General features: G+C 36.1%; 3 protein-coding genes across 3 annotated transcripts in view; 1 reads left to right on the top strand and 2 right to left on the bottom strand.

The window, feature by feature from the left end:
- LOC149771438 (uncharacterized) overlaps positions 1-24,912 on the top strand; it is a 41,417-nt gene extending 16,505 nt beyond the window's left edge. The window contains exons 4-5 of the mRNA XM_089948453.1: positions 2,914-2,991; positions 23,520-24,912. Of these exons, the coding sequence (XP_089804579.1) occupies positions 23,759-24,505 (747 nt within the window). The 5' untranslated portion in view covers positions 2,914-2,991; positions 23,520-23,758 and the 3' untranslated portion in view covers positions 24,506-24,912. The remainder of the gene's footprint in view (positions 1-2,913; positions 2,992-23,519) is intronic.
- Positions 871-24,806, bottom strand: LOC149771439 (uncharacterized). The gene is made up of 5 exons (XM_089948455.1): positions 24,641-24,806; positions 23,151-23,404; positions 21,697-21,849; positions 13,913-14,078; positions 871-4,958 (listed from the first exon to the last, which is right to left on the bottom strand). Exons 1-3 carry the CDS (start codon positions 24,804-24,806, stop codon positions 21,823-21,825), a joined length of 447 nt encoding a protein of 148 aa, XP_089804581.1. The 3' UTR covers positions 871-4,958; positions 13,913-14,078; positions 21,697-21,822.
- Positions 24,677-27,896, bottom strand: LOC149771437 (uncharacterized). Its single transcript, XM_089948452.1, has 2 exons — positions 24,973-27,896; positions 24,677-24,777 (listed from the first exon to the last, which is right to left on the bottom strand). The coding sequence occupies exon 1, from the start codon at positions 27,433-27,435 to the stop codon at positions 26,593-26,595; it is 843 nt and encodes a 280-aa protein (XP_089804578.1). The 5' UTR covers positions 27,436-27,896; the 3' UTR covers positions 24,677-24,777; positions 24,973-26,592.

The following is a 27,896-nucleotide window of genomic DNA, read 5'->3' as shown; positions in this document are numbered from 1 at the left end:
ATACATGTTGCCATTGTAAGAGTACATCAAAAAGAACTTGATGCAATAGCTGGGCGGCAAGTTCAAAGGCTTTGACTAGGGGCTGGGTGGGAGAATGTACTTATATTTACAGTAATTGAATTCAGAGTCAGAAATACAGAGATGTGCATGTGGTCATCTATAAAAGTACATCAAATAAACAACTTTAGCTTTCGTTATTGTGTTCATTTCCGAATGCATTGGAATAAGTAGTGCACGTGACCTCAGAAGCAAAACATGTTGAGACTTAGACAAAAAGCCATTCTTAAATTTGGATAAGTATTTTGGGGTTAAATGGCAAACTTATGAAGATTGTAATGGCATTCAGAAGAGTTGTTGTTGTTGAGTTTAATTATAGTGGCGTGCGCACAATTGTGCATGTGTCACTTTTTTCTGACTGCACCGCAGCCTGCTAGTTGACCATGGGGAAGGGAATGGTGCCACCTCCTCCAGGTTTTTATGGGTTCAAGGAACCCTGATAGTTTGGCCTCAATCTATAAAGGTCCCTTACAATTGAATGGCTGGCTGTCATTAGTGAGAAAGAGATCTCGGGAACAGTCCTGGTTGCTTCACATCGCTGGTTTCTTGTTGCATTTGCCTGGTGTTTCTTGTTTTTTTTGTTGTTTTTTTGGTTGTTTTTCAAAATGTTCTAAAAAGGGGGGGGGGGCTGTTCTATGCTGTTTATAGAAATCATGTATGAAGAGAGATTTTCAAGGTTAGTATGGTATTACTAGTCAAGGTGTTTAGGGTGTTCTTCCTACGTTAAGTTATTTATAAGTTTTTAAATATTGCCTCTTTAAGTTATTTATTTATTAATGTTTTTAGATTGAATATTATTTATACTTTATTAAGCAAGAGACCAGAGTTCTAGCCGATTATACGGTGCGTTAAGGACATCTAGGACCGGAGTCCTAGCTGATTACTCGGTTCATTAAGGACATCTAGGACCGGAGTCCTAGCTGATTACTCGGTTCGTTAAGGACATCTAGGACATCCGATTTTGCGGTTTCCTTTGTTTTTGGTAGGTGCTTCGTAAGTGAATTATTTATTAATATTTTTATAAAACTGAATGATATGTTATGGGTTTCTATGTGGGGTCGTCTTAATTTATTTAGCTAGTTACTGGGTCTTTTGGTTTTGTGGGGATAGTAATTATATTTTGTTCCTAAGTCCTGCCGAGTCTATGAATTTATTTATATTTTTATATGCTGATTGTTTACTTTTATTAGAGTTGATTGTTTATTTATATTAGAGTCCATAAGTAACTCTGGGTATGTGTGTGGTGATCCAATCCCCTTTTGGTTTTTGATAAATATTTTCCTAGAGGGTTGATATTTTGGGCATATATTGAATACTGAATACATGGTGTAGATCTTCATTGGTGTGGTAGTTAATGGTTGCTGGTTTGGGTCCTATAAACCTTCCAAAACTGCTTGCTAGTTTAGTTTTTCCAGTTATTATCCTGTTTATGGTTTTCTGTTCTAAATAGGTACCCTTATGTAGCTGTATGTTCCTATCTACGGTTGTTAGGGTTTCATGGTGCTTTTAACCTTTTGTGGAGGAGTTCCAAAAATCTTGCCATTTTTGGTCTATATATGTTTGTGCGAAGCTTAGTGCTTCTGTAGAGCTATAGTTAAGCTTGATAGAGTTTTGATGTCCTAGTTTGGCTTGTACAACTTTGTCTGCTGTTTCGTTGCCAGAGATTACAATGTGCAACGCTCGACTATTTGATGTGCTGTGGTGATATCGTCGATTAATTGGCATGCTCTGTTGAGGAATTGTTCCCTAGAGTGTGTATTGCGATTTTGGATTGATTTGATAACGCTTAGGGAATCGTATATAATGACTGCTTTAGGTATTTGGTTATTTTTGATCCATTGTAGTGATTCAAGTATAGCCCAGAATTCAGTGGTGTAAATGGAGCAGTAGTCAGGTAATCTGGATCCCATTTGTATATTGAAAGTATGTGATGCCTAGCTTAGTGTTTGGAATAAATCCTTACCTGGATTGACAGATATTAGTATCACTCTGATGGACGGACATTAGCTATTTAAGAGGTACATTGACTGACCATACTTTTTTAAAATGCCCCTCGCCTTTAGCCCGGTTAGTTCTAGTTTCATAGCAAATGTATTCATTAAGACATCAGTAGCTAGGCCTAGTTTTGGTATCTATTACGTTGATCAGAATCGGTGATCTGGATATTTATTAACTGCCTCTTGTACACTATTTCGTCATAAAATTAGTTCGAAACTGTAAGTGTACCAGTAAGCCTAACAGGAAATAATGGCGGACTTCGCTAATTCTGGTATGTACCAGTTTATTAGATTGTCTGTTTTCATAAATCATCGGGAAGATATTTTCAGAAAAATATGCAAATCATTGAAAGCAAAGCCAAGGTATTATTTTTAACTTTAAAATGCAAATTATATGGGTCAGAAACGTATGGAACAATGCTATGTTATGGAATTTGCAATATGCGCTTTAAGGTCTAAGCTCTTTTCTGACTTGACACGTATTTGCAAAAATACGGGGAAAAAACAGCAAAGCAGATACTATTTAACCATTGCCTAAAATTACTGCAAGGACGCAGACAAATAAATAAACCATAAATTTGCAATCCTATCAATGGACTGTTGTAATGAAGCTATATCAAAGTGAGTGATTATATTACGAAAACCTCTCCATCTAAAAATAGATGCACTCACGTCTGTGTTGATTCGGTAGGAAAGAAGGGACTGCAACGTTTGATGGTGGGACTCCTATTTTTACCAAAATGGGATTCCTGGACTCCTAGTTTTAAAATCCTAGCGAGACCTCTGTATTCTGCTTCTGAGGTACATTTTGGAGCAGATCTTTTTAATCATTCCTTTCAATTTCTGTTCTTTTGCATAGGTGTTCTACCAGGATTGAACTCGTGCAAAAGATAAGGACGAAAAATTGTTGCCATTGGATCTGAGACTACACGGAGAAGTAAGAGCATATAAAGGATCATAATACTGAGCAAGTTCTTTGTACACATCTCATTTACAGAACTTGGCTCTGTCAAATCAGTATCCCAAAGTTTAATTCATCCTTGTATGTTACACTATTGATATCAACCATTTTTTATTTTCTCATTTAGGAAGAAGTAAATAGTCATTCCTATTTCTATCCTAATATCAGTCTTTAGTATTCAGTTAAAATTTGAGAGGATTTATTTACTTAAATTATTCATTCGAATTATAAAGTGCTCAATTTTGGACTAAAATATTACTTTAGGATTATTGTGAATGCATTAAAAACGTCTTTGATAATATGATTATAATACATCAAGACTGTTAGCACATAATAACATTCAAGATTGGAATTCACCTGGAACACCACTGGAATTCATTTTGGAACATTATATTTTGGACTTATCTGTAGAATGTTTAAAGACTATTAATTTAATTCACAACACTGCAAGTTTCTCTTAAATTTTCATTCTATAACTTAGAGAATTAAATTATTTGTTGAAATTTACTAAACTTGTTGGTTTACTTTTCCTGTTCCTGAGGTTAAGACCATAGAGATATAACACATGGTCTTCATGACAATGCATCAGCATTATAATGAATCTAGTCATGGTCATATTTTTATATGCAGTTACTAATAAATGAGGTAATCATGATTTATAATAACCTTTTAGATCTGCAAGATTAAAAAATAAGCTCAACTATGCTTTCTTTGTTGTTCTGAATAAAAAAAATGATAACACACTTCCATGCATCTTCCTGATACATGACAGAAGGTAGTGCCTGTGATATAAATGTTTATAGCATAATCATACTAGTACTGAAGAGCCACATGAACACCCCTCTTGAAATGGAATGACACTGAATGCCCGATCCACATTAACACCCCTCTTGAAATGGAGCAGCATTGGATGACCAAGCCACATTAACATCCCTCTTCAAATGGAGCAGTGTTGGATGACCGATCCACATTAACACCCCTCTTCCAATGACAAAGCATTGAATGACCAAGCCACATTAACACCCCTCTTCAAAAGGCACAGCACTGAATGACCTGTCCACATCAACACCCCTCTTAAAATGGAGAGACATTGAATGACCGATCCAAAATAACACTCCTCTTTAAATGGCACAGCACTGAATGACCGTAGCATAGCACTGTGTTCTCCCAGCACCAACACCTTTAATGAGATCCTTAAGAACAAATATGTTGTTCACTTTCTGCATAGTTGCCATAACAGTTAGCATGAGGGTTTGCAAAACAACCCAGTCAAACCCTCATGGCAAGTGATTCTGGAAGCAAGATCTGTGTTATCTTTCAGTCGTAAACTTTGCACTCTGCTGTGTATTTTGGCTGCAGATGAATGGTACTGATCATTTCAGTTGATTGAAAAGGGTCTTCTTGACCAATTCCATCCAGGAATTCACATAAATGAAATATACCAGTTACAAAACTGTGAAGCATAATTGTAAAGTTCATCCCGCTAGTTTTGATTGGAGTTTCCCACTCTTAAAAATTGTTGTGTTCCAGGCAGCATGACCCTGTCTATCAAGCCCATATGTAGGAACTTGGACTGCTGTGTCGTCATCCATGTTCAAGAGAACAGGGAATCTTTGCACTCTCTTCTAAAACAGAATAAAAGAATCATCAACAAACAGACCCACCATTGGACAGAATATTGGCTGCCTGTTCTTATCCTGTATAGTGGAAACATTGGGATGTTTTGAATTGTGGGTCTGTCTCTTGTGTTTATCACTGCCATTTTGGTTATGCAGAGGTTATGAAAAAATCCTCCACCAACTATGTGTACAGAATCCTCGTGTTCCTGAAACTTTCCCTTTACCTGTATATTGACATTTGTCCTTTCAAGTATGACTTTCAAGTTTTGGTAAACGTCCTTCTTCTTGAGTGGAATTAGTCTCGTAGAACCTCTTCACCATTTTCTAAAAGAAGAAAAATCCAAGAAACGTTGCAGATAAATTATTTTAAGTATCTGAATACTGCATGAGACACGATAAAATCAGCGTGGTTTGCTTTTCGAGCTTCCAGTTTGATAATATTGAATTCAAATGTAGTACAATTGCTGTATTGACAAAAGTATAATGCACATTTAAAAAAAAAGGTTAAATACCCAGTTTGAGTTACACATTAAGAAATTATGTAATGATTGTTCCCCCAAAATGTTACACAAACATGCACACACACAAAGAAAAATAATCAAATGAATTGTATTAATCCATGTACCTTATATTCCATCATTTTATGTAGATTAATAAGAAACCCAACTTCTTCAAACACATAGATAATAAATACACACACAAAATCAGTCCAGAACAAAGGAACTGAGGACCAAAGCAACAATAGAAGCCCACCAAGCTGAAACAAAGAACAAAGGACTTGGAACAAAGGAATCCCGCCAAACAAAGAATAAGGTTAAAAACATTCACTAAACCTGTTGGTATACAATAATTCTGGGCTATTTTAAACAAATAATAACTTTCTAACTACTCCATTCCACTTCTATTCTTCTTTACTACATAAAATAATAACTCTTCTTTGGCGCCATTATCCTGAAACTATCGCTAGATACCATCCTAGCGAACACTTAGACCGAGTCCTTGCATATTTTAAGCACCAAAAATCACTGCAAGATTCCCAGTTATTAGATAACGCCAACTGCTATTTACTAATCTATCAATTATCAACTAACCAATATTCTACCTTTTCTGATTATTCCGAAAACAGGTGTTAGGCCGCACACTAGCATTCACATGGACCGTGTCCTTACATATTTCTAAGCACAAAGAAAAAACACTGTAAGATTCATAGTTATCGGATAATCTAACACCTCTAAATACCACTATTTTTCCAACCTTACTCTACTAATAACCTAACCCTTCTCAGTACTAGGAAACACTAGTAAATACCTGGGCAGAATCCTAGCAAGTCTGTTAGCTCTTACAATATTTGCGGAGACTTTACCATGATCACATGCTCTCCACAATTAGGAACAAACTCAGAATCCATAACAACCCCAATATGATTACAAAAACCAACTAAACTAGAACCAAAGCAGGTACTTCAAAATACAGAAAAATCAAATAGGGCAACCAAAGTAAAAACTAAACACAACACCCACCCCAATAACCCAAAAGGAAGTAATCCATAATAGCCAAACATCTGGCCCATCAGGAATCACAATCAAAAGGGGAACTAAATCCCGACAACAACCAAATAACTCTATTAAATCAGACAACCTCCCCACTAAGAACAGCCACAAGAAATAAAAAAACCCACCCGCCACACAAAAAACACAATAAAAAAAATTCAAACAAACAGTGTCCACCCAAAACCACAAAAACAAGTAATACACAAAAGCCAAACTCCAGGACCCTCAGGGACCCACCTCAAACAAACCCTAACCATATTGGAAACAAAAACACAGAGACAACCCACCCACAACACCATCAAGACAAACCAAAATACCACTCACTAGAACACACACTATACATCAGCAGCAAGTCCAACCAACTGTTAAACTTCAGCACTAACAGCATCATGTCAGCCCTACTAAGGGTACAACAGGGACAGTTTAGACTATTAAGGCCAAAAACTAACTACTTAATCATCCACTGCAGCACCCGCAGTCAAGTAGAAAAACTAGTACAAACTGAAAACATAGGGCACATTAAAATCAAAATAGAAAGGCACTACAAGATGCAGAAAAAACCACGCAACCCTGCATCTTCTAAATTAACACCCATCAAACCAACAAATAAAACAAACCCTTGTAATGAACCTACCCAACCAACCCCACAAACAAACTTTACGGGAGTACTAACACTGAAAGGTCACAACAATGACCTAAACAATTAAGTATTATTCAAAAAAACTAAACGAAAATGGAACTAAAGTCCAAAACATCTACAGACTTAAAAAATACAGAGGATAAAACACCTCAAAAGCTGTATTAGAATCCACTGAACCACTAGCACCATTGGTCAAGGTAGGCCCATACGGGGTGAGACAGAGACTCGAACCCTTTATTAACAAACCTAGGTTTTGCAAAACATGTCAACATTGGAGACACTATGCCCTCAAATGTTGATACAAACAAAGATATCAACACTGTGGTGGCCAACACAAGGGCACGTCACTCACACAACCAAAAATTCCCTAACTGCTGGGATCCTCACCATCTCAAAGCAGCAGAATGTCCCTACACAATTAAAGAAAGGATGATCCTTACCAGGGATCGTCCTGGGCTTCGCCAATGTCGCAAATTGCGATTTATTTCCTTATTGGTGACAAAAATATCCCATCTGGCGATTTTTTTGGCGACATACTTTTTGGTTATTTAATTTGTACATACAATCATGGATTTGGACTGGATAAATTAAAAGCGAGAACGAAAGGAAGCCACAAACTTGACTAAGCAATGCATTGGAATCAATCTGTTACACAAACGATCCTTTGTTCGTATTGACAACCCCATCTTTACAGTGCATTGTTACGTCATAATCTGCTTATGCTGACATCTGGGCTGAGTACTGTATGCTGCGATACAGTCAATCATGCTACCGCACTATACCTACAACTGACCGACTTCTGAAGACGCGAATAGAACAGATACAATTAAATTGTATGGCTAATCCTTCTGTCTTTTTTTTTTGTTTTCTTTATACATATACCAATACAATAGTTTTGCTAAACCTTCAGAGAAAACTTATAACCTTTGAAGTACCGACTGTGTATAAATACAAAGCAAATGGAAAAAATCTCAATCACAATTATATCTGTCGCCAGTGCAGCATTTTACTCATTGATCTTTTCCTTTCGCCATCAATTCCGTGTTACGGCTGCAGAGACTTAAACTCCGCAACAAGAAATAGCAAAAAAAAAAAACAACAAAAGTTTTGCATAATTAATAATAATTATTTATTTCTCAAAATACAGGAGTGAAAGAATCCCTAAATTGGGTGTGAATTTATGCTTATATATACGGTCCAATATTGCCAGGTGTTGACTCGTGTAAGTTTCATTCGTGGGAATGGAGATCCTATTTTCCTTGTCGAGAAAATTTATACCGCATTCAGTGATCATTCTTGGGATTTAGGAAGCAATTCACTACAAGCTTTGGGATGCTAGCTAAGGGGGGGGGGGGCTGCTGGAGACTACTGGTGTCACCTGTCAGCACTGTAGACTGTGAACGTGGATTCAGTAAGATGAACTTCATAAAAACTGACATCAGAAATAAGCTCTGCATCTCATCTCTCGAGAATTTAATGAGAATCAGCATGTACAAATGTGAAAAATTAGACTTTGAAACTGCATTCAACAAGTGGGCAACTCTAAAATCGCGACAGATCTTCATGTAACAGTTTGTAACATTTTGTTAATGCTTGTTGTAATTAAAGTATTAACTAACACATCTTTTGTAATTTTCATTGCCTGTTACATTAATAGACTAAATTAACACTTGGAAAAATGTACACTACTTGTTTTGGCGACACTTTTTGAAAATTGGCGACAAAATATTGAGGTTGGCGATTTTTTTGGCGACAGCTTTTTAAAAGCCAGGACCATCCCTGCTTACTCTAATGAACAACAAACATCTTACATACCTTGCAGACAAAAATATAGTAAACAAAACAAAAATACCCACCAAACAACCTGAGGCTAGCGAAACACAAAATAACCAAAATCAGACTATACTAAGCAGACACTCCACCCCCAAAAAACAAAACCATAACTAACCAATATTCAACAAACATAAAATCAAACCATTCACAGGAAAAACCTAAACCAAATCAGCATGTAGCCAATCTAGCTGAAACAAAAAAAATAAACCCACCATCCAATGATAGCAAAACCCATCCTCTTAGACATACTAAAGAAACTATCTGAATTAGATAGCATCAACCCACCTAACCTAGCAACCAAAATAACAACAATAAACCCAATAATAATTAAGCATTTCAAATCCACACTTGCAATTACTCCCTTGACCATCAATATAGCAGAAAAATCTAACACCAACAATGGATAATACAACCAAAAAAGAACTTATAATCTGGCAATGGAACTGTAGGGGATTAATTAAAAGCCTCCCAGAGCTACTTTTTCAAATTAATAAATCAATCAACAAACCAGATATCATTTGCCTCCAAGAAACACACCTATCAGAAAACCTAAAACGTTTACGTAAGATCCCAGGGTACTCACCAGGCATATTCAAACACTGTAATAATGGACAAAGGGGAGGAGGCCTGGCAATATTTTTTACTAGAAACATTAACAAACTCAGAAACCCTACCAGTTCCAATTGCCAATGAACCCAACAAAACGCTTGAAATACAATCTATCCTAATAAGTAATGGAACAAATACTACTAAAATTACAAACATATATGACCCAGGAGGCAATAACCAACAAGTAAACTACCACCAAATCACCACAAACCCAACAAACAACTTAATCATCTGTGGTAACTTCAAAGCACACAATGAATTATGGGGAGAAAATAGGAATGACAAAAGAGGAAGCTGGTTGAAGATTGGCTAACAAAATATAATCTAGTCATCCTCAATGACAGGTCAAAAAACAGATTAAATCCTGAGGATGGATCCCTTTCAGCCATTGACCTAACCATATGCACACCAAACTTGCATAAATAACTAAACAGTGTGTAGACCAAGAAAATACATTAGACAGTGACCACTTCCCCATCATCATCACCATCCATATTACAACCCAACATAACCACAATACAGCTAGTTTATGCATAACAAAAACTTTAAGATCCCCAACTAAAAAATCAATACCCTGGTGGAGTGACCTATGCAACACAGCACATAATGAAAAAAAGAACACTCAATAAATATAAACACACAGGAAACTCCTTGGACTTTGTCCACTACAAAGATAGGGGGAAAAAATCTAAAACACATCATAAAATTAGCTAAAGAAAAATCATGGCAAACTTTTTGTACTAAATTAAACCTAAAATCAAATTCCAAACAAGTCTGGGATAAAATAAAATCTATAAGAGGAAAATCAACCTACTCCCCCAAACTAATAGGTGCTACCACCAAGAAAAGGTCGATATGCTTGCTAGTCACTTTTCCAAAATGAGCAGAAACAAGAACCATTCAAACTATTTTCAAGACCAAAGAAATATGGCTGACAACACCCTTCAACCCATATTTCAAGACGTGAAGCCAAGAAACAGACTTAACAGCGAAACCACCTTATACGAATGGGAAATAGCGTTAGGGTCAAAGAAAGAAACATCACCTGGAAAAGATCAAAGCGGGTATATAATATAAAAAAATCTACCCAGCAATATAACAACAACCATTATTAAGCCACTCAACCAAATCTGGAATAATGGAAAACTACCCAATAGCTGGAAACAAGCCATCATTATTCCCATCCCCAAACCAGGCAAAGAACCTAACAACATATCATATCGAACCATCTCCCTAACCAATAATATATGGAAACTATACTCTCAAACAGATTAAAACATCACCTCGTTCCACCACTGACCAACAACTACGATTAGAAACGGACTTTAAACTAGCATTCATCTCCATGAGAAAACAGACAGAAACCTCATAACGGTCTTTCTTGACCTAGAAAAAGCTTTTGACCTAGTCTGGACAAACAGATTGATTGCAAAACTCAACAACTTCGGAATTACTGGACACATGTTTAACTGGATTGTGAACTTTCTGGCAGGTCGTAAAATTATGACCAGAGTAGGAAACACCCACACCAAAGAATTCTCCCTTGAAAATGGAACACCACAAGGGAGCGTACTCAGCCCTTAACCTAGCCTCCATTAAAGTTAATATCTCACAATTCGCCGACAACAGTGGCATCTTGAGAGCGGGAAACGCCGCCAGCAAACCAGTCATTACAGAAATACAAAAAAGTTTAGATAGCACAGGGAGATGGGTAGATAAATGGGGGTTTAAAATATCACATGAAATAATATTTACCCCAAAACAAACTAACAAATTAAACTACCCTAACCTCTATCTACAAAACCAACTGATCAAATATGTTACAGTAGTAAGATTCCTAGAAACGTATTTCGACAGCCACCTAACCTGGGAACACCATACAGATATCCTTATACAAAGCTGCAATAAAGACAAGCCTCTTAAGGAACATCAAAGGTATTACATGGGGATAGAACCAAGAAACCTTACTTACCATCTACTGTATAAAGCCCCTGTAGGATCCAAATCAGACTATGGTTGTCAAGTGTATAACTCAGCAAAACAACCACTCCTAAACAAACTAGATGCCATTCAAAGAAAAGCCTTAATCATTTGCACAAGCACACTCCCCTCCACCTCATCGGACGAGCTTCAAGTCCTCGCTGGGGAACTACCACTAAAACTGAGACTACAAGAAATGTTACTCAGATACTCCACTCGATTAGCTAACCATCCAAACACGCATCCCACTAAAATTGCCATTAGCAGATTTAACATCACTTTTAGCCACAAACTAGTTCTAAACGTACCAGGTGGCAAAGTAATCCTAAAACTTAGGGAACAACTTCCAACACTTGAACAACAGGCATAATACACCAAACCACCTGACCAAACACCTTGGACACAAACCAAACCAAGGGTAAACACCATGGCCACAGAATACGGAAACAAATTGGAACAAGAAAATAAACTAAAATCCATAACCGCAAATGACATACAGGACAACTACCCTGGTTTCACTAAAATATACACAGACAGGTACAAAACAGCTGAGCCACCCAGAATAGCAGCTGCAATAGTAATCCCTAAATTTAACATCCAAATAGGAACCAGGTTACCAGACCATTGCTCTATATACACTACTGAATTCTGGATAATTACTGAATCACTTCATTGAATCAAAAACAATAACATCCAAAAAACAGTCATTATTAGCGACTCCTGTAGAATTATCCACAAGAGATCAAATAGTCATGTTTATGTGGGTGCCATCACATACAGGAATCCCTGGCAATGAACAGGCTGATAAAGTCACAAAACGTGTTAGGAGACCCAAACCCAGCCACACTTAGATATAGCATCACAGAAGCCCAATGCTTCAAAAAAACCTATATCAATCAAGAATGGCAGGAACACTGGAATTCCACCCCTAAAGGTAGGACACTTCACTCCATCCTAAAAACAGTTAACAGGTCCATTAAACCACCCAAATGTAACAGTGTTGACCAAAAAGTAATTAACTGAATAATGAAAGGTAAAACCAAATTATCAGGCAGTTTTGGCAAATACACAGGCCCCAAACATGTAAACATAAACTGCTACCACTGTCACACAGTAGAAGACCTGCAACATATATTCAATGATTGCACTAAATTCAAACTAGCAAGAACCAATTTCCAAAAAGCAATTGGATCCCCTAATACCTTTCCAGAAATTCTAGTTTTGAAAAACCCTAACATTCAATTAACATCCCATAACACATTAAAAATCCTAGAAAAAACAGCTTAAAAAAGGATATAACCAGCCCCAAATAACCTTGTCAGGCAGTTAACAAGCGATGGGCAACTTTGACACATCTAAGGAGACCTGATTTTTTAGCAAAGAAACCCGTCTCCAGTTAACAAATATCAGATAACCTCCTCCACTAAACTTATCTCCATACGGCAAAGACATGTATCTAAATAAAATGTGATGTGTGTGATTTTGATTTTTAACGTAGCTTTAACAATTTTTCAGTCATATCGCTACAATGTCTGCAATGTGGCAGTTTATAGTGATGTCTAGCACTGGGGCATCATGCCGCAGACATGTAGCATGATGTCCCACCCAGTCACATTATCCTGACACCGGACCAACGAGTCCTAACACTAACCTCTTAATGCTGAGCGCCAAGCGAGGCAGCTGTTAGTACCATTTGTGTAAGTCTTTGGTATGACTCGGCCGGGGATCGAACACACGACCTCCTGCATCCGAGGCGGACGCTCTAACCACTATGCCACCGGAGCAGTTCTTAATAAAATAAAACTTAGCCTGGAAATAAAATAATAGCTCCATCAATAAAACTATAACAAAATAAATCAAACAACCCTAAAAAAAAACATCAGGAACAATTAAATACAATAACCCTTAATCTTCAGTTATCTATTTAAATATTTTAATTTATAATAAAATAATTAAAAAAATTTAAAAAATTAAATTTAAATTTACACTTAAATTTAAAAAATAAAAAAAAAATTCTGCCTATATTCATGCTCTACTAATGTTAAACAGCACAGAATATTTTTCCAAATTCTAAAAAAAAAAATTCAGGATATAAATTTCAAAATTCCTGCATAGCGGAACCTTGGATCAACCTGAAAACAATGGACAGTAGCCTGCCTTCCCGCACTTCTCCCTTGCCACGGACAGACACCAATTATCAGCATGCATAAATGTTTCCAAATAAACACATAGTGAGTGAGCACAATTCCCATTCATCCCATCAAGTGAAACATCATTATTTCTAAAACATGAGAGTGTGTTGGGTCCATTCCAACTCATGTCAGCCCTCCTTTCAGGCAGTTAGGGACCTAATTATATGGACCCACAGCCTGAGGCTAAATTAACAGTGCTCCTTAAGCACATAAATGCCTGGGGGATGAGGCACTGATTCCTTCCCCCAGGAACAATTAACAGGCCGCAGTGCGGTCATAAACCCGAGGTACATGCACTTAATGTGCGCACACCTCGTTAATTCAATAATAGATAGACACACACACTCTTATGTATCACACATTTAAATTTCAAAATTGAAACCTCTGATAATGGCTACCCCTTGAAACCAAAACCCTCACCAAAACTTTTTAGTCACAAGGATTTTCTGCCTCAAGGTTTCACTATACAGTTACCTCTAAGAAATCTTATTCCATGTTGAACAACTCTGATGATAGGTCTAAAATGCTCATCATTGTTCATGATTGTGTGCTCCAGGTGTGAGATCCTGTGCTCATGTCATCTTCACACGCACTAGCTGGTCACCCCCAAGGATAAAGGCTGATGCCCCAAACTCATCCACTGCAATGTAAAATACCAGCAATTGGATATAGTCATTTTTTATTTAGCTTCCAGTTCCACGTAGACATAAATATGTCTGTGTGAAAAAGTGATATTATTCAAAGCTTTTCCAAATTTGTAATTCCTTGCTGAGGCTGGCCCGAAATAATGTTTCAAAAATCATTCATTGTTATGGGACAGATTCGGGCACAGACCAAAGCCTTCTGTCCCTGTTGCTGTATTTACTATTTGACTTTCTTTTTTATTCTTAATATTTTTATGTAAATATAAAGATTACTAGTAAAATACTGCCAACAGTGACAGAAGACTTTGGTCTATGGGAATTGGCTCTACATTGATCTCTGGGAAAAATACACAAACTTTATCATACCTGAAGTTATGGGATAGTTGTACTTCTCTACCTATCTCGCTATCAATATTCATGAAACAAGTATATTTTACTGAATATGGTTGGGTGCATGAATATTTTAAATTTGAAGTCAGCCATATCATACCAGATGTCATATGTAAAGACCCTGTCATGAAGGCACAGCACATGTATTTAAAACTTGATACAACAATTTGAAAGCTTTATTCAGCTTATAGTATGTTGTGGTTTCAATGCTGGCATTCAAATGCTGCTGTTTGTTTTAGCAAACTTTATTTGGATAACTGGTTTCTAAACTGACTGCAAAAACAGTATTGTGAATCATACATTAATCTCATCCCTCATGTTTAATAGTCCTATATGTAGTCACTAATAGGGCATTGTTGATTATTCACCATGGGTCTAATTGACCTTTACATCAGGTCATGGTATGTGCTCCTGAACTAGGCATGCTATGCAGAAAACTTTTTCATTTTCAATGTTTTCAATTTGCCAAGACCATTTACCTTTAGACCCCTACATTTAAAGGTTTCTTAACCTAAGTGTATGCCATTCACAAAGTTTGGTCATGGATATACTGTAGAGAAAATTATTGTGCAAAACCATTTTTCAGTGACCTTTACCTTTGACCTTTTAACTCCAAAATCATCAGCCTCTTTACTCAAGTACAAGTCACTCAGAAAACTTGGCTGAGGTCTGTATTATACTAATAATGTTATTAAGAAGAAACCATTTATCTTCTTTATCTACCAATGACCGTGACTTTTGGCCATTTTACTCCACAGTTTATAGCCTGCTTCCTTAGCAGTTTGATAACAATATTCTTTAGAGAACATGTCACAACATAATGCTATATGACAAGTGTATAAACAGCATGAATCAATATGCAAACATAAAATCAATGCAACACATAGTGAATATGTGATGTGATGTGTGATTTTAATTTTTAACGTAGCTTTAACATTTTTTCAGTCATATCGCTATGATGTCTACGATGTGGCAGTTTATAGTGATGCTGCAGACATGTAGCATGATGTCCCACCCAGTCACATTATCCTGACACCGAGCCAACCAGTCCTAACACTAACCTCTTAATGCTGAGCGCCAAGTGAGGCAGCTGTTAGCACCATTTTTGTAAGTCTTTGTTATGACTTGGCCGGGGATCGAACCCACGACCTCCTGCATCCGAGGCGGACGCTCTAACCACTAGGCCACCAGAGCGGTCATAGTGAATATAAAACAACCAAAAATGAATTCGTATTTAAAATGTATGCTGAAATATCAGTAACTATGGCTCATCACATCTCAACTTTTTCAAAGCACATTTTTAGCTCTTGCGTAAGCTACTCCAGTATTTACATGCAACCCTCATAATAGTTGGTGTCTTGAAGAAAATGAATGACTAAGTAAGCACCAAATTATATATTGAAATAACAAAACATTTCTACATTGATTTGAAAAGTTATGTGAATGTAAACTGCTGACTAGTCAGATTTTCTCATTTTGATTTTAGTACCATGCTTTCCAAATGTTTGCTGTCCTGTCTATAAGGACAAGTAAGTTGATGGTATGTCAGATCGGTCCGTGAAACTCACCAAAATATCTTGTAAGCTTACTGGACCAGTAACCTGAAAACACTACTTGTCCTGTCCATAACCAACTGGTCCCACTTTATATCTTACAAGAAGACAATGTCAATGACTCAGTGGTAGTATGAAGTGATCTTGTATCTCATTGGTTTACCTGGTTACCAGTCAGGAGGCCATATTTATTAATGCTAGATGACTGTCAGCACATAGTAAAGCTTCATCTATAATCCAAACTTTCAAACAACAAGCCTTGATTAAATATAAAGAAAGCCCAACTTCACATACTGACCCACTACTTCATAAAGATGGCCCAGAAAATGCCAGGGATCGTCCTGGGCTTCGCCAATGTCGCAAATTGCGATTTTTTTTCCTTATTGGCGACAAAAATATCCCTTCTGGCGATTTTTTTGGCGACATACTTTTTGGTTATTTAATTTGTACATACAATCATGGATTTGGACTGAATAAATTTAAAGCCAGAATGAAAGGAAGCCACAAACTTGACTAAGCAATGCATTGGAATCAATCTGTTACACAAACGATCCTTTGTTCTTATTGACAACCCTATCTTTACAGTGCATTGTTACATCATAATCTGCTTATGCTGACATCTGGGCTGAGTATTGTATGCTGCGATACAGTCAATCATGCTACCGCACTATACCTACAACTGACCGACTTCTGAAGACGCGAATAGAACAGATACAATTAATTGTATGGCTAATCCTTCTGTTTTTTTTATACATATACCAATACAATAGTTTTGCTGAACCTTCATAGAAAACTGATAACCTTTGAAGTACCGACTACTGTGTATAAATACAAAGCAAATGGAAAAAAATCTCAATCGCAATTACATCTGTCACCAGTGCAGCATTTTACTCATTGATCTTTTCCTTTTGCCATCAGTTCCGTGTTACGGCTGCAGAGACTTCAACTCCGCAACAAGAAATAGCAAAAAAAAAAAACAGTTTTGCATAATTAATAATAATTATTTATTTCTCAAAATACAGGAGTGAAAGAATCCCTAAATTGGGTGTGAATTTATGCTTATATATACGGTCCAATATTGCCAGGTGTTGACTCGTGTAAGTTTCATTCATGGGAATGGAGATCCTATTTTTCTTGTCGAGAAAATTTATACAGCATTCAGTGATCATTCTTGGGATTTAGGAAGCAATTCGCTACAAGCTTTGTGAAGCTAGCCATAAAAGGGGGGGGGGCTGCTGAGAGACTACTGGTGTCACCTGTCAGCACTGAGGACTGTGAATGTGGATTCAGTAAGATGAACCTCATAAAAACTGACATCAGAAATAAGCTCTGCATCTCATCTCTCGAGAATTTAATGAGAATCAGCATGTACAGATGTGAAAAATTAGACTTTGAAACTGCATTCAACAAGTGGGCAGCCCTAAAATCGCGACGGATCTTCATGTAACACTTTGTAACATTTTGTTAATGCTTGTTGTAATTAAAGTATTAACTAATCCATCTTTTGTAATTTTCATTGCCTGTTACATAAATAGACTAAATTAACACTTGGAAAAATGTACACTACTTTTTTTGGGCGACACTTTTTGAAAATTGGCGACAAAATATTGAGCTTGGCGATTTTTTTGGCGACAGCTTTTTAAAAGCCAGGACCATCCCTGAAATGCAATCAGATATTTTTAATCTTGGCCTAGGCATTCATAGTCCTGGCTAAAATAATTGTAGTTTAGTCTATTCTGCAAGCATGCTTTGGATAATTCAGTCTTACAAAGGAATACTTGTGCTTAAAACATTAACATATGCTAGCAAGTAAGTATAAAAAAATGACATTTTTCCAAAAACTCTTCCAAAAGTGGATTTGGCCCAGGCCCTGAATATCTTTCACAACATTCCATTGACTACAAAGTTGGCATATGTGACATGTGTCAAATGTGATTAAAGGATGATAAATATAATTATATTTGTAATATTCAAAAGGAGTTAGCATTTTTTTATTTTGAACATACAGCAACTTTAGCAATTTTAGTCATATCACTATGATGTCTGTGGTGTGGCAGTTTATAGTGATGTGTAACTCTTGGACATTATGCCGCAAACATGCAGCATCATGTCCCACCCAGTCACATTATCCTAATGCCAGCCCAACCAGTCCCAACTTTAACCTCTTAATGCTGATTGCCAAGTGAGGCAACTGCTAGTACCATTTTATATCTTTGCATGACCTGGCCCGGGTTCAAAGCTGCAACCTCCTGCATCTGAGGCAGGCAATTTAACTACTTAGGCTACAGAAACAGTATAATTATATTCAAAATTACCTTGTGACAAAATAAAATAGTTTAGAAAAAAATATTTATAAAAATTATCTGTCATGTAAAATGAAAACATGTTATTTGCTTGAAATGAATGAATATATTTCATCAAGTGGATGAAAAACTGATCCTTTGTTAAGAGTGGCCAAGAAATGAGTGAAAACTTAATTTTTTTACCCACTCATAGCAAAGCAAATTTTCTTATTTTATGCTCAGACTCACTGACTAGGAATATGCACAACACATCAATGTAGCAGATTTCTTCCTGGATCCCATGCTATGTCAGCAGTTTACTATTTGTATTCTGTTGGGTTTTGTGAATCTATATGCAGAAAATATAAAGAGTACAAATTCTCTTTCCCAAACAAAGTAAAATAGCACATACAAAAAAAAAACCACCTTGTCGTTTCTGAATACAGCCATAATTACTGCATCAAGCATCTAAGAATGACTTTATAATTCCAGATCATGATGTTATATTATTTCACTCCATTGAATTATCAAGATTATTTCCCTCAGAAAATTAAATAATTCTTGGCCTATCATAAAGTAAATGCTGTTAATACCACTAAATTGATTACTCAGGAATTTCCACATAATTTCTTAGTGATGAAAACTACTGAAGTAATGATGCAGTGAAAAAGTACCATGATACGTACCAACAAAATACTGTGGTAAACCACCAATACTGCACACCTCTATTGTATATTGTACTGTATACTAAAATTACTAAATGAAACTTATATCCCATTATAGAGACTCTATGGTCTTAAAATAAGTAATAGAAAAGGGCAAAAACTAACAAGTTTTGTAAAATTAAACAAATTATTTATTTATTTATTTATTAGTACCAAGTGAAAATGTAAAAACAACTTACAGTATTGTGAATTAATACCCAAAGAAACATAGAATTTCTAACATAAGTCCCAATGAATAAAGTTCTGGATAAAATTTAGTAGCATTCCAAATAATTTCCATGCTGAAGGTGTTGATGTGCCTGTAGTCTCTAATGTACTAATATACCAATGACCTGAATTATAATGATGTGCCAACAGTCTCATATTTATTCACATTAACATAACCCAATGTTTCCATGCCTGAATTCTCAGTTAACGTCTTTCCAAGAATATTGTAATGGGCAAGAAATCTAGTCTCTATTTAAAAAAAGTTTCAAATTAAGTTCATTAATCGTAAAGCTTTTGATAGTAAAGCAGGGTGAGTGGTAGTACTATTATTTGTACCTCTACTTCGTAGGCGGGGGTTATCACACAGGGGCTCATTACAAAGAAAATTAGGATAGGAGTACTCAGTATCCATCAATGTACTGGGGGCTGAGGGGTATGACAAGTAACAATATTGTTACACAGGTGCTCAACTTGAGGTTAAGGAAAAGAAACAATAATCTGAAGGAAATACAGAGTGACAAAAATACCTCAGATTACCCACATGACCTGTTCTGACACAGGACCTTTTCTATCATACTATATATCATACCATATAAGAGAGAAGGTACATAACTTCCAAATACATGGTTCCACCCATGACCTTTGATTTCCTTCTGCTATTTCTGTCTTTAAAGGCACACAACCATACTCTATGGCTAGTTTTACTCCTGAGATATTTTTCTATTCATCAAGCCATCATTGACTTTTCTGTGTTGTACCAAACTGCAGTTACGGGCTCCGAAACATGCAAATTTTGACTGCTGAGACAAGTATGAGCAGAATTTTTCCCTGCGGCTGCTACCCAGCAAAAGGCAGAACTTTCCTTCCCAAGCACAGAACTCTACAGAATCCAGCTGGAGGTATAAAGGGGGTAGGGTCCAGTTTTTATATACAAATTTAATGCAGCAATCAGCAACATAGTATAAAACAATCATAATCAAAATCAAATATACAAGTGAGGTCAAAATTTTCCATATTTTTGGATACCTATATTAAAACAAAGCATAAGAATATTACCCACTTGACCAGAGAAGTCTATGGCACTTCATAGCAGAAGAAGTTTATGCACCCCAACCCCAAATTTATACCTGCATTTTTCATGTCCAAAGGTCATTTTTGACACCATGTGATGCTCACAGTGCAAACACAAGCCCTTTTCCTAGATGACAATTCTGCAAAACAGTGTACTGAACAGGATGATGCAATTGAAAATAGTTGTTATGCGAGCTGTTTTTGAGATATTCTACTTGCCCCAAACTCATGTGTTTACTGCTATGGGAGGCTAGCTTTTCTTCCTAGCCAACTATTGGTATTTCACTATCAACATACTGCAGAGTAACTATGGAAGGTGTACATGCCTGACATCAATTTCAAGAGCAACACAAGCCTAAAAACCTAGTTCACAAATGTATCCATATCTTTAAATAATAAACAACAACAGATGAAAAAATCACACCATAGCTTTAAGTTAAGAAATTTGCCAGGGGCCAATTTACGAAACTGGACCCTGCCAGCTTAAGAATTTGGCTGAAAATGGTTTATGTCAAAAGTTGTGTACATATCACCTATTTAGACACTATCTAGTAAAATGGTATAAAGGAAAACTTCTTGTGCGCAGAACTAAAAATGATATTTCGCTTTTAGAAAGTAACTACTTTACGGCAAAAACCACTGCATTATTTACATTGTTGAGTTATGACTGACTGCATTTCTTGAAAGATCTCAAATTGTTTGCAACCTACAATGCTTTTGGTCTTTCTTTACCGCCATAGCATTAGGACAGAATCAACATTACTTTGAAATGTTTCATGAATGTCAAGAAGAGATTTGGAAGTTATAAACTTTTAGGACGGAATGAGAGAAATGCTATATTAGATGTCAGTGACAGAAGTGAAAAGTTTCTATAAACCCTTCTAGCAAACTTAAAGAAATCACACATTTAAGTAAATAATGTGCCTTAGAAGTAATTTTAGACTAATATAAAACAAGCAGTTCCTAAACTTTCATTACCATTCTGGAGATGCTAATAGCAGCAGTGTGTGTGTTTGGGGGTGGTTGTTGTTTAATCACAACAAGTCTAGCTAATCTGAAGAGATCAAAGTTCAATCAATTAACATTAGACCATGCTGGAATATTGATATACTAATGAGAGGCTCCCTGTTAAACTTACAAAGTGATATATCAAATAAATTATTGATACATAGCCACTGAAAGTGACTACACATATACAATTACTCAATACAATTTAACAGAAATTTCTTCACAAAGACCAATTCACTTACAACTGACTTTAATGATTTCTGGAGTTTACAAAATCATAGCAAATAATAAGATAAGGTATAAAACAAATATTTACTGTGGAAAATTAAGTGCAAGGTAAAATTCCTTTTACTTGCTTTGCTTTTAATAAGCACGTACCATAAAACAACTCCTGTGGAAGCTAAATCTGTCTGTCAAAGTCACTCTCTTGTGCACTTAGATCAGAATGAGTATCTGGACGAGATTGAAGCTATTGTTTCTTTCAGCATGACTGACCGATTAATCCTAATCTTTTACCGTGCAAACTGAGACCTGCAAAAACAAAAGAAACAAGTGATATTGATGTACTTTTAACAATCAGTGAAAACTTAAGAATTTCAGGAGAAACTGTATGTGTATTGTCAAATGAATGAAACTGCCACTCAATTTTAATCTTGTCACCCTTTTCTAGTTGAAACTAGAAATTTCAAGATATATATGTAACATTGAAACATTTCCTATTATCACCCAAGTGTGAGATATGTATCTCTTATGTCAACTACACAGTGGGGTCATGAAGGTAGAAACTATGTCGGTGTGCTAAAACTTTCATTCTTCTCACCAAAATATAGCAAGCAATATGCCACATGCATCAACATTTCTAAGACCGCTCCATTGGTGACATTCAACATTCACAACAGTATATTTATGTTTAATTCCTTTGAAGTCTATCTGCTTCTGCGGAGTTAAATTACTTTTAAGAATGCATGTTGACATGTTATGCAATTGTTTCTGTGTGTCTGTATTGAAATGTGAATATTCATAAAAATAGGGGTGCAAACCTTGACAACTACAGAAAGAGCAAGAAAATACATTATGGTCACCATTTTGTTCCCCTATTTAGTAAATTAAGTCAAAAATATGCTACTTTGTCATTATGTAAACAGTTCTCACATTGAGGTACAAAACACAGTTACCTCCCTCTCCAAACAGAATTACATACAACACTAAGTGATATATGGAAAAAGGAAGGAAATATAATGAAGCTAATGCATAAAAAATATTTAAATACACACAAAGAAACAGAAAAGTATAATAGATGTGGCTGACTGCACCAATAAAAATTATCAGTTGTCCTTAAGGGGGTAGGGGCCAGTTTTTATGTACAAATTTAATGCCGCAATCAGCAACATAATATAAAAAAAATCATAAAAAAATCAAATACACAAGTGAGGTCACATTTTTCCATATTTCTGGATCCCTATATTAAAACAAAGCATAAGAATATTATCCACTTTACCAGAGAAGTCAATGGCACTTCATAGCATAAGTTTATGCTCCCCAACCCCAAATTGCGTCAGCAATAGTCCAGTCCCATACAGAAAATGGACACTTCACTTCCAGAACTCCAGACTGCCGACCTTTACATATCTTTCCATCTGGTGATGCACCAAGAATGAAAATAATGGGTTCACAATGAACCCACTGTCATGTACATGATTCTTTGTCTTCTTCATGTACATATCTTTTGTCATCTTTTCACTGGAAATACCATAACTTATGGCAGCTGATTTAAATAGCTTTAGCTTAAAAATATTATTCAAGAATTTATCTGTCATACATGTCTTTCTTACCATAAATCTTCCAAAGTTGGATGCAGTTATTCTGTTTTCTCTCTCTTTGTACCACTGGTAAAAAACATTCTGGTTCCTTGTGTTCCTTTCTATTGATATGGCTTCTTTTGGCAACAAAGATAGATTAGACCACTTGTCAGTGTTTTCCAACAAAGAAGAAGGTATTTTAATATTTGTTTTTTGGGGGGAAAGTCCAGATCTCCGCAGTCTGTATGCTTCTGTCCCGGAACATCTACAGCTTTTATTAATGGGATCTGAAAGTGGACAGTTGAATAACTGGCATAAATGACTAAGCAAATTGAAAATTTAGGTTGTACAAATTTTCTTATACATTAAAGAATTTCTGAATGATAAACTTTCTACTTTCAGGTGTATCAACATTGGATCTCCTTGCTTTGGTTGCAGAGAACAGAGCTTTGACAGAGAAACTTTCTCAGCAAGTACTTATTAATGAAGAACTGAGGCGTGAAAGTACAAGAGTGGAGCAAAAACATGAGAAAACATGTCTAAGGGAGCTAACATTGAATAATTGTACAGTAGCAACAGTGAGGGATAGCCATAAGAAAGATAACTTTAAATACTACACCGGATTTATTTATGAACAATTTATGAACATTTTCAAATTCCTTGTGCCAGATGAATTTGAAATACCTCTTAGCTTCCCAAGGACTATAACCAGCATTCAGAACATGCCTTTGGAAGATCAACTGCTGCTGACACTAATTAAGTTACGCTTGAATTCTGACTTCAAACATTTAGCCAATTTGTTCTATGTATCACAACAGAATATTGGTGCCATTTTCCAAGCATGGATCAACTACAAGTTTTACAGGTTTGGATCAGTTCCTATCTGGCCTGACAGAGAAGTGTTGTTACAACAAATGCCAGTGAAATTAAAGGAGGACTTTTCAACAACCTTTGTAATTTTAGATGGTACTGAACTCAAAGTGGAAAGGCCTAGCGCCCTGAGAAGTCAGAGTCAGTGTTATTCTGACTACAAGTCAGCAACAACCCTTAAAGGCCTTGCTGGAATTGATCCAAGAGGTTCTTTCATTTTTATATCTATGTTGTTTTCTGGCTCAATTTCAGACAAAGAAATTACTACACAGTGGGGTTTGCTAACATTATTGCAACAGTTGCTGGACTGTGGAAAACTGAAAAGAGGTGATGGGGTGATGGTAGATAAAGGATTTTTAATTCAAGATGAAATTGAAGAACTTCGGATAAAACTCATAATACCCCGATCTGCACCAGGTGGAGGTCAGATGTCAGCAGCAGATGTAGCAACAACTAAGAAAATTGCCACACACCGTGTCCATGTGGAACGAGCAATCTCAAGGGCTAAAGAGTTTTAAATTATCGACAATAGATTGGACTTTATTTGCATGTGTGAATCAGGTTTGGTTTTGTTGCTGTTTCTTGACTGGCTTTATGCCATTACTCATTCAAGACTGACACAAGGCTATAGAGCAGAATGAACAAGAACTTACATGATAACCCAGAGGACTCCCTATATTCTGTGGGCCCTGTCTGTATTGTATTATCAGGGGTAGCCACAAGATATGATAATGGACAATTCTTTACATCTAGTAGAAATGATATGTCTGTTTTCCGCAGTTGTATCTTCCTATAACCACAAAAATGCATATTCAGCATTGTAAATGATTGCTTAAATGCATTGACACAATCATGTTCTTGATTGAAGGAAAGATTTTCCCTTGTATAATTATTAGGAAATAAATATATAAAAAATATACAAGAATTTTTAATTTCTGTTGCTTATATGAGTTTTATATGCACCAAAAACAACAAATGTAAAAACCTATTGTCTTCAAACAATGCAGTAAGTGGCTTCTACTTTCTGTTTATTTTTCATGGTTTAGCGATGACCATAGTCAAGACTGGCTCAGCTTGTATCTTTGCACCTCTCGGTTTGTCCCATTGCTGAGGCAAACTTGTGCATGATGGTTGTGCAGGTATGTCTTTAAATCCTTCCATAATCCAGTCTTTGAGGGTCATTAGTAGTGCGAGAACATGGGAACACTTACCAGATACTCTGAAAACGTCACAATAAGAAAAAATGAATCTGCTAGTCTGACAAAATTAAATCAAAGGTACACATATACAATATGGGGCACACACATGAAGGTCATTTTATACATAAAAAGAACTATATATACAATGTCTATTGCAGTCTAATTCATGCTCCTTTTGTAATTTTACCACTTCAACAATAGTAAGAATAAATGTTAATATATGTATCAGTGAAAATGAAACATTTATTTGCCAAATGCTAAACAAATCTGCAACTCTACATACTACACAGGTCTGTAAAGTACAGACTTTACAATAATGTACATGCACACAACATACATGCATACTGCCAAGGGACCAGTTACCGCCACTTTATCCAGGTTTCTCAACGTGTTCTTAATAATCAGAAATATTTGAATCTTTTAATTCTATCCAATTAATCTCGAGCTATTTTACGAATATTTCAAAAGAAAAATGTAATGAAAAACTTACAGTCATGCCTTACAGAATATCGTAAAGTAACCATAATAACGAGTCCCTTCTTTCGCAGTGACAGTACCAGTTACCGCCAGTACCGTTACTGACGATTAGAAATAGAGATATGATTTATTTCTGCATAATAACAAGAAAACATTCATATTTCATGCCGCAGAATTCACTTTCTTCAAAAGGAAAATTCTACTTCACGTACAACTAGCAACCAAAGCAACCGATAGTCAGCACCTCGGTAGTTTTGATGGAAACCGACATTACGAATCGCGCATGCGTCACAATGACGACCAGCATCATAATAGGGTTTGTATCAAAACCATATCTTATTTAAAACTTAAAGTCGATATCGTATACACCACTTACAGTAATTATTTGCTTTGTACGTATAACTTCTTAAAAACTTAAACTTTTCTTCATCATTTAAGAATTACATCTTCAGTATCAGTTATTGGAATGCTTAAAACAGCTTTACATATATATATATATATAGAGAGAGAGAGAGAGAGAGAGAGGGTTGTATACATTTGTAGGTTTCACATACCTATAAATTCTATATTCCAAAGGGTCCCTCTCTTTCCTCCTGTAGTTTACAAACAAGTTAACAAAAAATAACAAATGAACATTAAAATGAACATTTAAATTGTCAATTAAAACATGTATTAAATGTGCATTTCCTTCAATTTAATTTGATTTTGTAGAGCAATAGGTACAAATAAAGTAAGTTTCATCAACATCTTCCTCATCTGTTAAACCAACACAGGCCAGGTGGTACCATTTCTCACATAAGTCACAGCAAATCCAATTTACATTTGACTTATCATCAATAGTAGGTGGATCGGCCTCGTTACACATGCCACATACATCGTTCTTTTTTTTCATGATTGATGATTTTCTTCCATTTCCATAGTATTTTACTTTATGTTCTTTCTCTACTTCTCTGTTTCTTTCTTTCCTCTCTTTGTATTCTCCTGCATTCAATATCTTTTCTTCTTCTTTCTTCTTCTTCAGTTTTGTTAAGAAGATGCTGATAAAATTTATCACTAGTTATCACTCTTGCCTCAGTGATGCATCTTCTTTTTGCTGTTTGGGGCTTTGCAGGTACTGGGGGGAAAAGATCAGACAAAGCTTCGGGAATAATGCCTTCCTTCACTAATGGATTACCACCTAAGTAAGATCCACACTTGTCACAAGAAAAATTGGATGCAGATGATGAAGTTGTAATCAAAGATGTTGAATGTTTTACTTCTATACATGTGGAAGTATTCAGATCTGGAGATTTTAATGCAACAGTTTGGGATGATGTCAATGGGAACTGGCTAGAGTTGACTTTGTAGATGAACTGTGACGGCATAACTTGCGTTTTGTCAATTGCATCTGGATTCAGAGGATAAAGGCCAGACTTCTTAAAACTATCCTTAATTCTGGCTGGAGAGCACACATTATCAATTGCATACGACAAAATTACTGGAAACTTAGCTTTATTGATAGTTTGATGTTGATTAATGAATCCAAGATTCAGAGCAATGGAACTGAATTTCATCTTTAGAGGCCCCATGATTCCAACATCTAAAGGTTGCAAAATGTGTGTACTGTGTGGAGGAAGTCCAATCAGCTCAATATGGTTTTCTCTGGCCAGTTTAACTACATCCAGGTTGATATGGCTGTCATGGTTATCCATAACCTGTAACACTGGGCGATCTTTCCCACAATTTGGAATTAACAGGTCTTTAAACCATGTCAGAAAAAGATAGCTGTCCATGTATCCAGACTCTGATGTTCCAAACAGCCAGTTACCTGAAACACCATCTTTATAGGCTGTATGGGGGAAAGTATAGCACTGAATAAGCTGATCTATAATACAGAAACATTATTACCAAAACCAGAATACACAAGATACTCCTGTTTAAAAAGCAGTCTCCATATAAAAATATATAATCGAAAAGGTTCTGATACTTACCTTCATTTACAGCTGCATAGAGCTTTAGTCACTCGTTTCTTACATTTGCCATGATAGTTTTATGCGGTTCTTCGTTCTTGCGCTGACACCTAAATATTCTGCATTTTACTTTAATTTCTTCATTCCCAATACGAAAAAGCTTCACATCATCAACGTAGGAGCCGTTACTAAATGCTCTCGCTTTCTGTCTCTGTCTCAATGTTGTTTCATATGGCAAATATTGCTCACCAATGTCGTCTGGTATATCTCCCAGTGTTATCACG

Source organism: Sinohyriopsis cumingii, unplaced genomic scaffold, assembly GCF_028554795.1.
Source record: "Sinohyriopsis cumingii isolate HCF-2022 unplaced genomic scaffold, ASM2855479v2 utg001862l, whole genome shotgun sequence".
Classification (NCBI taxonomy): Eukaryota; Metazoa; Mollusca; class Bivalvia; order Unionida; family Unionidae; genus Sinohyriopsis; species Sinohyriopsis cumingii.
This window is presented reverse-complemented; position numbering and strand designations above follow the sequence as displayed.